Source organism: Corvus moneduloides, chromosome 5, assembly GCF_009650955.1.
Source record: "Corvus moneduloides isolate bCorMon1 chromosome 5, bCorMon1.pri, whole genome shotgun sequence".
NCBI lineage: Eukaryota > Metazoa > Chordata > Aves > Passeriformes > Corvidae > Corvus > Corvus moneduloides.
In genome coordinates, this window is record NC_045480.1 from 32,291,172 (window position 1) to 32,308,454 (window position 17,283).

General features: G+C 38.6%; 1 protein-coding gene across 1 annotated transcript; it reads right to left on the reverse strand.

Annotated features, from left to right (window-relative positions):
- Positions 1–587: 587 nt before the first annotated feature.
- TLR3 (toll like receptor 3) lies at positions 588–12,952 on the reverse strand. Its single transcript, XM_032110038.1, has 5 exons — positions 12,823–12,952; positions 9,024–9,472; positions 7,635–7,826; positions 4,223–6,048; positions 588–3,437 (listed from the first exon to the last, which is right to left on the reverse strand). Exons 2-5 carry the CDS (start codon positions 9,465–9,467, stop codon positions 3,209–3,211), a joined length of 2,691 nt encoding a protein of 896 aa, XP_031965929.1. The 5' UTR covers positions 9,468–9,472; positions 12,823–12,952; the 3' UTR covers positions 588–3,208.
- Between the last annotated feature and the right edge of the window lie 4,331 nt (positions 12,953–17,283).

Below are 17,283 nucleotides of genomic sequence, written 5' to 3' on the forward strand. Positions count from 1 at the left end.
TATGAACATCACTGTCTGTAACTTGTTCATTACTCCCTGTGTCCTGGTTCTGGCCAGGATGGGGTTAATGTTTGCAGTAGCAAGGAGGGGCATGGCTAGGACCTTGAGATTGTTCTATATCACCTCACATCATGCTCAGGGAGCAGGGGTCCTTTCTGGTCGTGTTCCACGTGGTGAGAATTCACAATCTCTACCTTTTGTGCCTCCAGTTCTGCTCTCCAGGCTGCCAGGGGGAGGGAGGAGTGAGTGAGCAGCACATGGTTTATAACACTAAATTGGGGAATACTATTCCTAAACCGTGACACCCTGTCATTCAAGATCTGCAGAAACAGTCGGGTTCCACTTCAAACCTCCAGACTTGAGCATTCTGCCTCTCTCAAGTCCTTTACATATTCTGCTTTCAATACAAATGGCTCCTCTTTAGTCCTAGGTAATATCTTTGATATGACGAGTCTGGAACTACTTTTCATTTATTTGGTGTTCAACTCATCAGCAAATCAGCATAATAAAATCTGATTCTGCCCACTGCAAAGAGACTGCCCAGCTCAGATATAGACTGTGAATCCTGAAAGTACTTACAACTCAGCTGTGGTAAGCCCATTTATTTACTCTCAATAAAATTGTCAAACAAATGTACAGGAGCAGAGCAGAAGTGGGTAACTTCCAGAAAAAGAGGGAAAAATTATAGGAAGAATTTACTTCTGGTATAAGTGATGGTTACCACTGGCCCTGTGATTATTACTTTTGTGCGCTTTTTTTTAAACATTAGTCTAATATTCATTGTGAACCTTTATAATGTCTTTTTCTGTGGTAAATTATTTTAAACTGAATCTAGGTACTGAAATAACTGTTTGGAATGTATTCATCATATTTTCATAATTTAAAGTGATTTTTCACTCATCACCAAGTACTTCTTGTTTGTATTCTTAGCCATATTACAAAACTAAGCATTCAAAACATTTTTTTCACTGTTCTGAAACCAATTTTGGGGGCATTCATAGTATCTAGAAAAATCTTTAGGAATTTAGACATACTGTCATTTGTCAGGCTCTTAGGGTCAGAAAAGGCCGTTTGATCATCTCATCTGACCTCTTGCATCACATTTCACCCCAGCATTTCTCCACGCTTTCTCTTCACCTTTATGTCATTTTTAATATCCATGTGAACTACTAGCATTTTCTAAACAATCTATATTGATGTGGAAAGAGAAATTCTGCTGCTATGTGTCATTGCAGATTTAGGAAACATAGGAACTCTGTCACAGGTTAGTCTTTAAATAAGAAAAAGAACAACTGACATGGTGCATACCTGGTACACCATTATTACCAACTTGCCTCCTCAACTTTCATGGCCTAAGCATGAAGAAAGAATTTGTCACTTTGCCTGAAAAGGTCAGAAAGATGAGAGGAAGGCATCACAATAGGGATAATCCTGTTACTGTAATTAGGGAATCATCACCTATCACTTCAGCTGTAAACAAAGCCTATTTTGTCTTCACTCAGGACTTCCCAAGTAAGTGAAGACATCTGCATCCCCTTTGCTATTCCAGTGCATGAAAAATCTATTTCACTAATTATTTGTCTTGTTTAGGTTTTATATCATCATGGGACATAGGAAACCTATTAAAACCTCATCTATGCATATAGCAAATCATGAGAAAAGCTGTTTAAAATGCTAAGTATAGAACAATTTGCAAGTTGTTTTCTAAAGCAGTAAAAAAGCATTCTTGTAGCAATAGTGGTATTGAAGTTGATGAGGGAAATGCTAGGGGGACAAAGCAATTTAAAAATATTACTGAGCTATTGAAGGATCACATACCTACTAAAAGCTGACGGTTTTAAAAGGTCCTTGAAGCAGCAATTAAATATTAACAAAAATATACAAATGACTGCCTCGTGTCTAATTTATAATAACCTGTGCTCAGACTCACCATAACATTTTAGCCAGTCCTAAACATTATAAACACCCTTGCAAAGCACATTTTGCTCAGTCTCAGCTCTCTCTCCAGATCAAGCTGCTAGCCTGTATGTTTGAACCTTTATGTCCTGGCAATTGCCAACGAGCCCACATTTCTGTAAAATATTTTCAGGAAATAATCACACTACATTAATATACAAGAAATTAAACTACAGAATTCTATCTATTTCTTTACAGTTTTCTTTTTAGCTATCAAATTCAAAACTATGTGTAAAAGGAAACAAAATATTTGAAATTAATCTAGTTTTGAAATTTTTTCCCACTCTCCCTCTAACTGTAGTCACAATAATGTTTCTGATACCATTTAAAACTATTTCTTTGGGAAGACTTTGTTTTTGTTGTTGTTGTTTCACCAGTAACAAAATTTTTTGTAATTAAATTGCAGTAGCACCACTTTCTCCACAAAGTTGTCTTCTGATTATAAAAATATCTATGCCTTTTCTCATTTATAGAGGTGCAGCAGCTGTGCCTTAGCCATGTTTCACATTGATTTCAAGTTCTATGTACAGGCCCACATGCAGTTTTATGTGCATTCTAAGAATCAAATACATGTCTCAGTATTAATGTCCTGCCAGCTCTCTGAATTTCATCAGGGAATAGCAAAAAGGTTTTTTTTCCAAATACCAAATTTATTAAATCAGTTGACTCATCAGCCTGAAAGTCACTTTTTGATAGCAAACCAGTATAAGCCACCCCAGAAGGCATAACCACGAAGGTTTTAAAACTCACTTTGAAACTGCTATGTTTCTTGGTTTGAATTACAGAAGTAATTTGCCATGTTACTTGCTGTGTTTCAAAAGGAAAGCTTTCCAGCTTGATGCACTGAATCTCCCCATGTTTCAAAAGCAAGCAGTAGTGTCCACTCTACCTTCTACAAAGAATTTGCTGTTTTATCATTAATGCATTTTCTTTTGTATATCCCCTTAGAGAGTCTGTCTTTTCTACCCTACATAATTTCCTAGAATATCAGTCATTCTCATTGCTTTTCAGAATTTCTACCACATTTTTAATACACTATCAACCATGATCCCTTTTAACATCACTTCAGTACAGCTGAAATAAAATATCAGCAAAAACATGAATATAGACAAATAAATTCAAATTGTAGTGACTCTTACATATCTTTACAGAATGACAAACTTCTTCAGATTTTCATGAAGGCTTGCTAGTTTTCCAATGGTAGAAAATATACAATAAAATGACCCCATAATTCAAATCTGTAGTTGAAAATTCAGTGCACTTTACTATTAGATTTAAGTGCCATCACTAATTGCTGATGAAATGCACTGACTCGTTCTCTCTGGGCTGGCCAGTTCAAGATGCAGCGAGATCTGAACATTCCTCTTCTCAGGTGAAGTGCATGATACAACTTGTAATCTTGGATATCATTAAGAAAGATCAGTATGATGGAGTCCCGACTTTGTTCAATAGCTTGCTGAAGAGCATGATACACCTTGAAACTGAAGCAAAAATAAGAAAAAAATCAATATTTTCTTTTATGTGAAGGAAAAAGGAAAGTCAAGCAGTTCTTAACAGGGGTCTTAAGTGTCTATTTTGTTATATACAATTGTTATTACTTTTCTTAAATTAGTTGTGTCTAATTAAATAACAATAAATTCATGCTCTAAAAATATAACCTAAGTCTACTGTCTTGATACAGATTTTTTAGCAAAATTCCTTTCATTACAAGACCACTACACAAGAATGGTGAAAAGACTAATTTAAAGGAAAACAAAAATCATCATTCGATGTTACTGGTCTCACTTGTTGTTCTTCTTCAAATGTTTAATTTTAAGGAAAGCAATCTGCAAAGGTAGCAGCCTGACTTTTGGAAAAACCCCCAACCAAACAAAATAGAACAACCCCCCCCCCCCCCAAAAAAAAAACCAAAACGAAACCAAACAAAAGAAAACCAACAAAAAACCCAACACTACCAAACAAAACCAAACCAAACCCCCCAAAACAAACAAACAAGCAAAAATTACCCAAAAAAACACCCAAGAAAATGCCTAAAACATTGACTGAGGTATTCAAATGTCCACTACTGTATGTGTGAAACAACTTTATTAATTTAGGAATTATTCTGAAGCTACAATGTATTAGGTAAATGTATTAAAGTAGATTTTGCATGGGTGTATTTCATTAAATGCTATTTTTTAATTAAGTTACAGTTAAAAAATGATCTTGTTAAATTATCTCTTAAGAAATTTTCCCCCGTAGAGATAAAATTTTATATCCTACTCACTTTTTACACCAGGGATCCTGTAAGAGGTGTTCAGTCACAACAAAAATAATCTTCCTGCTCTTTTTTATACTGTTAATTGTGGCTTCAAATTCAGATACACCTGCTTCAAAGTCCCGTTCTTCTAAACAAAACCTAATTTCAAAGTGGTTATTTTTTTCCAGAGACACGAAATTTTTAGACACCCAATTCTTGTCTTCTCTTGCATGAATAACATAGGCATCATAATAAAACTCTTCCTGTTGTCTCTCAAATTCTTTAAAACCAAGCATTCGATTAACTAAAATATTCCAGTAGAAAGCTATTCTCCACCCTTCAAAATGGATGGTAAGGACAATAAAAATGAGTAGCGTCACAATAGTGGCAGAGATCACAAAAAGAAGTTTAAATGGAGCACTGTCTTTGCAGGCTGAACTATCAAAATACAAAACCAGAGAACCATGATATTTAGGTGGAGTGTTGCAAATGTACTGGGACCTCAGTCCAGGTGTATCTACTTGGGTTACATTAAGCCAATCAGCAAACCAAGCAATGCTTTCACAGGTGCAATCAAAAGGATTGGAATCCATCTCTAGTTTTCTCAAGCTCTTGAAAGGTGGGCCAAATACTTTTTCTTCAACTGAGGTAATCAGATTTTTCTGAAGGTTCAACGAATTCAGAGAGGCTTGGTCATCAAACAGAGTTGCTGGAAGCAAATTCAAATTATTCGATCCTAAATCCAAGTGTTTTAATTGAAAGAGACCCTTGAAAGCCTGAACTGGAATTTCATCCAGCCCATTTGATTTTAAATTAAGAATTCGCAAATTGGGAAGACCTTTTAAAAAAAGAACAGGGCCACCTGGATTTGCATGTTTCCAAAGTCGGGCTAAATTATTGTGCTGCAAATCCAGTATGTCAAGATTGTCAAGTCCATCAAACAAGTCTTCTTTTATGTTTGCTATGTTATTATTGCTGATGTCCAGGATAGTCAGGTTTCGTAGAGGATGAAAAGGTGAAGGAGAAAGTGCCAGATTACTGCACCCTACCTTCCTCAGCATCAGTTTTCTAAGGCTTGGGACAAAAATGAATGATTCACTTTGCAAAGTCAAGTTTTTATTATAGGAAAGATAAATATCTTGTATATTATTGAGACCTTTGAACTCATGACCTGTGAGCTGTTGATTAATTTCATTGAGACCAATATGAAGAATTTTCAGGTGTCCCAAGGAAGAAAATGCCCCACTTTCTATTGTAGAGATTCTGGTTTTTGTGAGGTTGAGAACCTGTAAGCTAGAATTAGCAAGTGATGAAAATGTTTTATTAGTTATTCTTTGTAAGTTTAGGTTGCAGTTAGAGAGACTCAGGTATTTCAAGTTGTTCAGACCTGTGAACATATTAGCAGTAATTCCTGGAAAATTGTTATTATCCATTATAAGGTACTCCAGGTGGTATAACCAATGAAAAGAAAAATCTTCGATTTTCCCAGTAAGTGAGTTCATGAGATTCAAATATTTAAGGCTAGATAATCCATAAAATAAACGTGAAGATACATTAATATTATTAAGCTTCAGGTTTAAGTATTGTAAACTTGAAAGCCATTGAAATGAGTCATTTTCTATGACAGAGAAAGAATTTTGGGAAAGGTTTAAAATTGTAAGATTTGTTCCTTGCAGACCCTGGAAAGTTGACTTGCCAATGTAGGAAAGTTTCACATGGCTCAGTGAGAGGTTCCGAATCGTTGTGTTTGATAATTCTGTACAAAGTTTCTTTGTGCAATTTTCACCAAGTTCAACATTGTTCAGTATGAGGCCAAACAGATTTCCAATTGTATGTAAACATCCTGTGTGAAACTGAAAGGACAAGAGAAAAAAAGTCTTGGCCTAAACAAAGGGATTATGTAAAAAAGTTGACTAACAAAACATTTGGTTTGAAAAGGTTTTCAAATGAGATTTTCAAGCAGAATAGAACTTCTACACCCAGACTGTTTCACACCCAAGTTCAGACAAACACTTTTTGGAGTTTACACTTCTTGTGACAATAGTTCTATCACTTATAACATGATTATCATAAATCTGAGTAGTATTATTTTAGAAGAAGATAGAAAGCGGCTTAGTGAGATGCAAGTTTGAATCCAACTACCGAAACTCTTTCTCTAGAAGTATCTTAAAATTTGTGATATCATTCTTCTTTTATTGGTACCTGCTAGGTATACTAATTTACTAGTTATTAGGTCAGCAGACAGACAAGAAGAAGTCCACTTTCTCTTTGCAAGCAGAAGCTACTATGAAATCTAATACTACACACTTGCTTTCACAATATGGATCACAAGCTTCGCTCATAGTGCTCAGCCCTCATCTTGATTAAGAGATCAGCTGAGTGATTGAATACTCCATTTGTCAGAATGATTCAAATGCATAAAGGCTGCTTTTTAGATAGCAGTACTGTAAAACCAGAGCAGCTGAAAGTGGCACAAAGTAGCAGTGCCCAAGAAAGGAGTACTGCCATTTACTTACCCACACACTGTATCCTTGTGCCAGAACAGCCCTACATGAAGTCACACAGTGAACCAGGTAAGAACCAGTGTGACTACAAGCTAACTGAGCCAAAACATCTGTAAAGTTTCCCCAGTGATCCAGTGCATAGCTTCATAAAAGCTGGTATCAGAGAGGGAGGGATGAAGCGGCCAAGTGAAGGAGGATGGTGCGATTCACTCTTAGCACTGCTACAAACTTACACTACCTTAAAATATTCTTGTAGGTTCAATGTACATATTCTTTAGAGATCAGCCAACTGGGAAACAGAGCAAAACAAACAAACAAAAAACAAACAAACCGAGGAAATTCAATGTATATTCAGTATTTGTATGCTGATAATCAACCTATTTAGAATTGTCATACTTACCATCACTCTTCAAAGAATCATAACACCAAGAAGCAGATCAGAGAGCACAGTGAGGTAGGTGGAAGAGAAAATAAACACCCTTGTGGGTTTTTTTAAAAGGAGTGAGTATACTTTTCTGGAGTGATTATTTCTCTGGGGTTCCTATAGATACAAGTGAATGCTCTCTTTGTTTAACAGGGAAGTGAGATCTTTACCCACTTGGAGAGTATGTCAGCCCTTCACCTTCAGCGCGTGCAAAAAAAATTCTGCATAGAAAACACCCAGTAAGGATTCTCAGAGCATCTAAGTCTGCTTGAGACCTCTGATCTACATGGAACAAGCCTCTATGAAACTAGCCTGTGATGATTTCAGTGGCAAAACAATAATTCTCTAAATCACTACTGGAGGTTAGGAGTAATGCTGTATAAAATAGAATGGGTTTTGGACCTCAGTGGATCAAAATTGTAGTGTAAATGCCATACAACCATACAGGGTAAATCAGGATAGTTTCATTTTATACTTACACCTATTGAATTTCTGTTAACATGCTTCCTACCTCTTTTAGTGGATTTGATGACAAATCAAGACTATTCAATGAGGTATTGCTAAGAAAACTGAAGTCTTCTTCTTTCAACTCAGTGATTTGGTTGCTACTCAGCATGAGCTCATGGAGTTTCTCCAACTGTTGCTCCAATCCTAAATTGGCTGACTTCAAAGAATTATGAGATAGGTCCAAAATATTCAAGTTCTGGAGAGAAGATGCAAGAAAAAAAAGTACAATTTTTTTTTATATATATAATACACGCAACGAATTTAGAAATATTTCATTAGAGTATAACTGATCAGAAATTTGTTGCAATACTACACTTAAACTAGATTTGTAATAGAGAAATGGCAGCTTTCAAGCTCCTGCGAAGAAGTATTCTGTATCTTTCACACCAGTAACTTTCATGGTATTCACGGTATTAACCTGTTAAAGTACCTACTGGAAACCAAAAAATTACTTTAGCTAAAGTTCCTTAATTCACTGAAGGCCCTCCTGCCTCAGATAAAATGATAAATGCAGAAGCCTACAGCTGGCTGCTGTTATAACTACCGCAGTACTGAACATTACATTCCGCCCTTTTTCAGCGTGGTCCAGCCCAGTAAATGGACATGAGGAAGGTGAAGTTCCCAGCATGGAGGCTGGCTGCACTCAATCGTATTTAGTTGTGTCAGCAGTCCTACAATGCAAGCAGGTACACTTTATGTAACTGAACTGAGTTTAGCAGAAAAGTTCAGACTACTCAAAATCACATGCACACTCATTAGAACACTGAGTGACAATTAGTACCCACACATTGTCTTTACTTTACTTTCTTTTGTCCTTAGGCTCTTCCTTTTGCATGATTTCTTGCCTGGTGCAAAGACAGTGGAATAGTCCTTTCCTGCCTTCTGTGGTGGTCCCCCAATCTCTGCTACAGACAAGAATATTTAACCCCATATGAACTACCAGGGAAAATGAAGGTACAATAAAAACCTTTTTACTTTTTCTCAGTTCTTGAAGTCCTGACAGATACTACATTCAGCCTAAGCACTGGCCTTCCTGGTTTGAATAATTACACCTCAACCTTGAGAATTTAGGCTTCCAGCTACCCAGGCAGCTGAGATTCCACACCATCCACTTCGCTGTTATCATATGCTGCTGTTATTCTCTCAGCACATATCCTGTATGGAGAGGTGTCTCAAAAGGATGCAATAGGGAAAAGGGAATGGAGAGCACTGACTCACAAAGATTACTGAGACTCCAACGTGCTTTAACAGAAGAAGCCACAAATCCTCTGCTTCAGAAAAAATCAGTGGAAGTTTATATGTTGGGTATTTTGAGATACAAAGGCAGCAGTTCTGTACACACATTGGAAAATACCATAAATTCCCCATTTATATTTTATTTACATGATCTTACCTTCAGGGTTTTGAAAGGATCATTATTTATATTTAGTCTGTTGTATCCTAGATTGAGCTCAGTCAGGTTGGTGCAGGAAGAAAAGACTTTGTCAGGGAGCTTATACAATTCATTATGGTGTAACTTCAGAATCTGCAGCAGGGGCACACTTTGGCATAATTCTGGTTGCAGTTTAGAGATGCTGTTGTAGCCTGCATTCAAGTAAACCAGCTGGCTGTACTTGGTCAGATTTGCAGGACCTAGCTGTCTTAGCTGATTATGAGAGATGTCCAAAATTGTTATATTGTTTGGAAGATCAGAGGGAATTTGAGTCAGCTTTAGGTGACTGCAGTCAGCTGTTTCATTTTGGATATGACATTGCTTTCCAACTGATGCACATGGCCAGAAGACAAACATCAGTCTGACATATAAGCTGCTCCACCAAAGAATGGTGTTTCGCATCATTCTATCTGCAAAGGCAAAATGAACACTGCAAATTACAATCATTTTGACACAACTTGCATCTTAAACTGAAAGCTAAGCAAGCAAGGCTTAAAAACTATATAATTTCACACTGAGCAAACACTCGGTGTTTCTAACCCATATAGTCGCATTCACTTCTGCAGAAGAGTTATGTTTAATAATCTCTCTAAATAATGACTTTTATTTAAAAGCAATAATATAGTCTTACATAAAAACAGGTATGTTCAGAAAGCTGCCAACTTTATCTATTATCAATGAAAATTTCCAATCACTTTCTCTTTTCTAATTAATTTTGCATTGCTTTAACATGCAGAAAATACAAGTATGACAAATTCTACACAAGCCTCTCAATGTTAGCCATTGAGCTGAGCTTAACTGCATGTAAAATATTTATACTTATATGCAGTAAAAATACATAGTATACCATTTATTTCTTTTACTGTTCTTGACAGTGTTTATTTTACAAGTCAATCACCCAAAATTCTGTCTTTCCATCTTATAGAGAAAGAAGGAATACCAGGCTATAGAAACATGTATGAGACAGTAAGAGCACACAAAATAAATCAGTACAAACCTAATCAGAGAAAGAAATGGAGAAGAGCCAAGGTGTAGAGAAGACACTGCCCATAGGTTCAATACATTTATCCATATACTTTCAGGAAAACTTACACATTTGAGAACTTATATACTCCACCCTATATCTTTTGGTCATTTACATCAACATTGAAACTAATTTTCAATGGCTCTACCTGTTTGGTCATTACATTTCTAATGAATCTTGGGCTTTTTCATAGTTTGTTCACTGACAATTTAGTATCCATTAGATTTAAATTCACCTGGTAATCTTGTAACGAGACTACTGCACAAGGAAGAAAATTAATTCCATATAAATTCTGACCAGAACGAAGCTGTAAGAGCGCAGAAGGGTTTGACAAGCCTTCTGAGTCATAGAGCTTGTCTAATTAAATGGCATTTCTGCTAATCAAAAGAAGAGTCCTCTGTATTTTCCATATTTTTCTCTACAGAATTAATCTTTAGTAGAGGGACAACATATTTTGTGAGTGCTTTGCAGAATGGTTTTTTCATGCTTTAGCAGAGCACAGTAAGCTTAGGTTCCTGTCTTCAATTTTTTCTTTTTTAAAAAATAAAACGCCTATAATTTCAATTCGGAAGCTTTAAGTGTCTCCACAATTTTGATACACACATATCTGTATGGCCTTCTGCCAATAAACTTGGAACCTACCTAACAACCTCAGTTTACCAATGAGTTCAGTCTCAGCAGGATGGGCTCCCAGGCAGAGAAGGCCATTAGTGCCCCAGTACAGAACAGGCTATAGATGGGAATAAACCTTCCTAGACTTAACAGGAAGCTAGAAGAGCTTCTCAAATGACTAATTCACAGGAATTGTGAGCTTTCTTACTTCTACAACTCCCATTTTCCTTTGCTAGTGTGAAAAACTAGGTTCACTCTCCTGTGAGAATTTAAAGGATTTAATATAAAGACAATAAGAGACACATAAAATAAAGCAAAGGGATAACGGCCGGGTGCCTTGGCGCTCTGCCAAGAACACCCCTGATGCTCGGGGATAGTCCTTTTTATACCATTTTTACTGTCTGTTCTTTATGCATATTCAAACTTTTCCTGGAGCTGTTCTGCATGGCCACTCCTTGGTTCCGCCTTTTTAGAGCATGCGTAGTCTTCTGCCTCGCGGTTTTATTTCTTTTGATTCTTGGGGTTGGGCTCGCTAGGTAAAAGTGGATGGTAGGGTGGATCTCTTAATTCCCCAGACAGTCAGGGCTGATTGCAGCTTTGGCCTCTTTGCCCCCCGGGCAGAGCGGTGATAAGGGCTCTCAGACTCTCCTGGCCGCCCGTTCTCCTGGCGGAGCAGCCTTTGGGCCCTTTTGTTCTCTGGACAAAGTGTTGATTAGCAGCTTCTCGGGCCTCATCCTCTGCTCGCTTGGAGGTTATCTTACTTGCTCACACTTGCTAACATTCTTGCTAAAAAGAGAGAAAACTACATCCACACAGCAAAAAGCATTTCTAACATTATATAATATCTACCTTTATACTTGCGAGAAGCCAACATTATAATATATGTTTATAACACTAGGAACCTGTGTTTAATTAATATGATCGAGCCTTGACAGAGTATTGCACATTAGCAAACAATGAAACAAGAAATTAGAAGAGAAATTAAACCAACACATTTGTATAGAAAAAAAGAAAAATTCTTCATAACTGATGTTTTCTAAAGAGATGGATTTCCACTAGCATAACAAAACACTCTAAGGAATTGACACTGTAACCTGCAGCCAAGCAGGAGCTGAGCAGGTCTGATCCCAGCAGAGTTTGACTCCATAGCTGACCTGCCTTTTCAGAAGGGACACATTAGGACTGCTCCGGTGACAAAACGTCACATTATAGTGGCCAGAGGGGAACCACATGACTGCCTTTGTGGGAGCAACCTGGCCATCTAAGGAGAAACATTTGTAAAATCCAGTGGGAATGGGGATACAAGCAAGGGATAGAGGGACCTGAAACATTGCAAAGGCACACACACAAAGGACTACAAAAGATGGTTTAAAATAAACCTTAATGAAAAAACAATTCCCTGCTGGGTACTGCATGTCAGGGTGACCCACATCCTGCAGCTCCTACAGCCTGGTTCTCCACTCATCTGCCACTGGCTAATGGGGAAGAGCAGTAAACTCTCAGTCCTGCTACAGCTGCTGCCAAACACAACATCCCTGCCCCTGTAGCTGAAGAAAACAAAGGACCGTTGTCCTACCTCTTTCCTCTGCACCCCAACTGCTGGAAACACTAAGGAAAACAAAAGAGAAGCTTGTCTGTGACAGAAGCTTGCATCCTGATCTGCATAATTCTCAGGGTTTGTTTTAGGGTGATCAGAGAATCACCCAGAAGTGATTGCTGCTGGGTTCTGCAGCAGTTGTTGCCAGCTCATCTTTAAGTTTGAAAGGCAGAAGAAATGTACTGCACAATCACAAAACGGGTTCTTTAGCTGACTTCCAGCAACGGGTTGCCTTTTCCTGTTTTTTTTCATTGCAAGAAATCTGGAATCAGCTTTCGGTGGTTTAGCTTTGGCTGGGGATCCAATGAAGAAAGCACACATCCGTTACCAAACTTCAAGGACAGCGTTTCAGATGGGCAAAAGAAAGAACTACAGATTTAGCATTACGAACAAGAACTTTAAAATCTGGCACAGACTTGGCTAAAATCCAGGATCAAGGAAATCACCCAAACTCCTGAGCAGCACTTTGCCTTTGCACCTCGATATTCACATTTATTACTAAGAAGTGAAGAATTTTACCGACTCACCTCTGCAGGCTTTATCTCCTTCTGTCTGGAAGCATCTGCACTAGTTCCTCAGCACACGAAAACCATGAGGAAACACTCTGCCCACTGCCGGAAGAAGTGAAACCGAAAGTGTGGCCGGGCGCGACGTCGGCAGCGGGCGAGCGGGGGGGCGGCTCCGCAGCTGGCGGGACGAGCATCCCCCGAGCAGCGGCAGCCGCGGCTCCCCCATCCGCCCCGAGCCGTCCTGGCATGAACGGTTTCGGAGGTGCTGAGGGGGGAGATGGCTCCTAACCTCAGAGCTGGGCTGCTGCTTGTGGTTGCTGACCACAAGGAAACCGATTTAAGCATGCAGATGTGCACAAGTGAGCACATCTCACCATCCTATTTAAAACTCAGTTACAATTTATTCCTGGCTATTTCCAGTGTCTCTGAAAATCCTCAAGGGCATATCCTGAAAGCAGATATCCTGACCAACAGATTACTGACATAGGAATATTAGTTTTTAAAGTAGAAACGCAGCACCAATGTTTCCTACAGAGCCATGTACAGTATTCCTTTTAAAAGGGAATTTGATTATGTGAGAGAGAAGTATATTTCTTTTCCAAGAGAGAAAATAAAATATTTTGTATTTAAAAAGATCAAACCAACAAATTGTTTTTAAAAGTTCAAGTTAAAGTTTCAGGTTCAGCTTTCAGATGTGTGTTGTCTTCATACTGTTTGTGAATTTGTGTGTCCCTACTTTCCCAAGGACCTGACCATCAGTTTCCTGGCGGGGACTTTCTCAGTACCAGCTTCTGGACATGACAAGAAGTGCTATTGCTTCAACTACATTGGTATTCATAAATATTCTGCCGAATTCATCCAGCTGTACTTAGGACACACCAACACCTGAGGTCAGCTTACATTTTTAGGTAGTTACATGGTCCCCTTTTAAGTGAAGAGCAAGTAGCTGCAGACTAACCCAGAAAATAATAAACTTGGGCTTTAATTCTTCATTGGAAGTGTTTGAAATTATAACCTACAGGAATGTGTTAACTGCCTGCCCATCAGGAGCTCTGGGGAGGGAGGGACCTTGTGCTGGTTTCTACACTTTATCCCATTAAATCTATCTATCAACAGATTTGCTGTGAAGGAGGCTGGCTGGGAGATAGGCTGGGTGACTAAGAGGTTGCAGCCCTTACTTCCTGCTTCTCTTCTCTGAATTCTTTCAGCAATTGCCAAATATAAATTATTTTTTATTCTTGGAGTTGGGATGCAAACTGAGACCAGAACCAAGTTCCTTTGGAGCTGAAAGGCTCTAAAGCCTTTCATTCCCATTTCATGAGTAAACCTTGATCCTCTCTTTCCTCTTGCTGTGGGAAGAGTAAATTTCTGTTCCATGCTGTCCTGTGGGCTTGTGTCAGGATAAGGTCATTTGATCAGAAGCACAGCCACCTGAAGTCACATTAAGTTAATCTGAAGAGGATTTTAGCTTTGTGTATTGTAATTCTGTTGCTTTAGAACATAGAAGATCACATTGATGGTAAGAAACATAATAATTAACAGCCTTTTCAGATCACTATTCCAGCATAGCAATACTGTCGGGTATTTTATCTCTCCCTACACCCTACTCATACTAGAGATAAAATGTACTCTTTGATCTCACCTCACAGTTTATTGCTTCTCAAACCTCTCTTCCCTGTACACATAGGAGACTATTAGGAAGCTACAGTTGTCCCAGGCACAATGGAGGAAAACCATCTAATGCTGATGAAGCTGTTAATTTTTTCAGTAAGGCCTTTTCAACACTCTAGCCTTACAAAAATATCAGTGGCTCAGGGAGAGAACAGCACATGGATGTTCAAAAGCTCCACTCTTTTGGAGCTCTTGCACTGGGGGTAAGAACATTTATTTTTAGTACAGAAAATTTCAAAGCAATGAAGGTCTTGTAAACATTTTGCAGTGTGGTTTACAAGAGCCAGCAGATAGTACTGTGCAAGTTACACTCTGGGGCATATGGAACCAGTACAGATCCAGCAAGCATGGTTGGCAGTTCTGAGGCAGACAACAAAGTGGATACATCCGTGCCTATTTCAGTGGTGTGCAATCTCATCAGGTTCCCAAGTTGCCATAACTCACCCGCGTAACTTACTTTACCCCATACTTATGTTTTCAAGTGCTGAAAAGAACAAGACATCACATAGTGAAGGGCATAGTGAAGCAATTCACATGTCCAGAGAATAATTTAGTATACAAAAGCAGCACAAAACTTAGGCAAGGCTCTCACATTGTGCTCGCGGTAAGCTTAAGTGAGGTGGTTCTGAATAGTGACAAAACACAGTCAGGCAAACAACTGGAGATGTAGCCATTTCACTTAGGTGTTTAAGAGCAGAGTAACCAGCAGCTGCACAGACTCAGCTTAAGCTTATTCGGGCTATAAACACAGAAGGGTGGGGACGTATGTGCAGTGTCTCACAGAACACTCCCGGAGCTAACATGCCTCCAAAACTGAGCCGAGGAAAAAAGGAAGTCTACAGATCTTACCTGATCTTCAGATACAAAAAAAGTGTATTAGCTTAGCACATGGCTGATGGGGCTTCAGTGTTTTTGTAAACTGCAAATCATGCTGCAAGCATCAGGAGGAAGACCCAAAATGAGGGAACCCATGTCGACTCTTCCAGTGACTGTCAGCCACTCAAAAGGTGAAAGCATTGTGGTTGGATTCAGACATCCTATGCAGCAATGGACAGGTTCATGGAAACAGAATTTAGAGACATCTGGAAGTGAGCACAGCTACCAGGAGAAAGGAAGCAGGAAAGAGCAGACCTGAACAGTCTTGACAGGAGACTTCCTGCAACAGCAAGGCAGCTAGAAGGGAGGACAGTGTGGCAGACAGATTTAGCTTGGATCTGCCTCCCGAGACAAGAATAGATGCTTCTTCTCTTGTTATTACATGAATTTGGCTAAGTTAACTTACTGTTGAAGTATCTAGCAGGTCACATGACTTTTAGTTGCAATGGTTCCTCTAAGGCTGCTCAGTCAATACTGCTAATTTACGAGTTGCAAGAATTAAATTTCATTACCTTTTTGTTGACACAAAAGTGGAAAAGAGTATGTGAGGATTCACAGACAGAATGTGTTCATTAGCGTTCTCCCAAACCTCAAAGACAGAAGAATTTCTTCCATGAATTTCTTTTTAAAATTCCTTTTGTGGAATAAAAAAAAAAAAGTTTGTGAATAAAATCACATGACCTGGGCAGGTAGCTGAGAACTCCACCCATTGTTTGGGATTTAAACTATCTCATAGCCAGCCAAGAGCAGTGGCTCTGACTAAAGTGTTTGTCACCTGGAAGCAACATTCAAACTGCTAGTGAACATGCACAGATAAAGTACAGCATTGACTCATCAGCTTTGACACTGTGGTGTACACTTTTCTGATGTGTTGCACTGACTGAAAAGATCAACTGCAACTGCAGAATAGGTCACATTACCTGAGCAGAACAGGTATCTGAAATATTCTGGCCTGTAAGAGCATTCACAAAAGCTCATTTCACTACAGTTAGGTTGCTTTGCCCAGCCTAGCCAGGAGGCAAATTAGAGAACTGAGAATTCAGCTCTAGGATGGATTCCTGTTCAAACACCACCTCTCCTCTCTTTATTGGGACAGTTACAAAAGCAACCTTTGCAACCCTTTTCTCTTCATCTTCCACTGCTCCAGCAAGGATGCATCAATACTAGCACACATATTATGTCAATGCCTTTGCTTTCCATCTAGTGCATTCTAATCCCAAAGAGAGAACCCTGGAGCGGGACAAAGGAGAAGTCAGTAACTTTTAAGTTAACCCTTTAGATTAGAGAAGATCGAAAGGATTAAAGAAGGGCAAAACATTTCACTTCATTATGTCACCATTTTATAAAAGAGGTCTCTCAATGTTTCATGTTTGCAACAATGGATTCATTGCATAAATGAATTGCTCTTAAATGTTTTAGCCTTTTTTCATAAGGAAGTAGTAAAGAAGCTAGAATTTAGGACTTAGATATTCTTGTGTTGTGGAAATATTTTTGTACCGCCAAGAACTCTCACTAAAAGGTGACAGCCTTCCTAAAATCTTGTTCTTATCCAGATTTCTCAATTAAGCATGCATATTAAACATTGATTTGCAATAGTTTCTATTTAACAGCATCTCCCCACAGTATTTAGTTGTCTGGTTTCAGAATCCCTTCCTTTTTTTGCTGTTCCTCCTTTTTCTGGCACATTGTCATGCATGTTTTCACAGTATATTTCCAACAGGAAATCTATATCCCATTGCAGGTTATATACAGTGGCTGCCATGCCAAGTGGTTTCACTGTGAACACATGAAACTTTAATAATAAAGTAGAAATTCCATCATTTGATTTATACTCACACTTGCAATACAAATAGCAAACATTAAGACAAGCCTACCACTTTTAGAAATATTTTCCCACTATGCTTTGAAGGCAATGTAATCTCTGTCTTCTGA

Bases quoted from the DNA above. Each gene is read 5' to 3' on its own strand.
- TLR3 (XM_032110038.1), bottom strand. From the start codon at position 9,467: ATGATGCGAAACACCATTCTTTGGTGGAGCAGCTTATATGTCAGACTG. The intron at 7,827-9,023 runs GTAAGATCATGT...TCTTCTCTCCAG, and splicing joins ATCCTTTCAAAACCCTGAAG to AACTTGAATATTTTGGACCT. The intron at 6,049-7,634 runs GTAGGAAGCATG...TTGTCCTTTCAG, and splicing joins CATCAAATCCACTAAAAGAG to TTTCACACAGGATGTTTACA.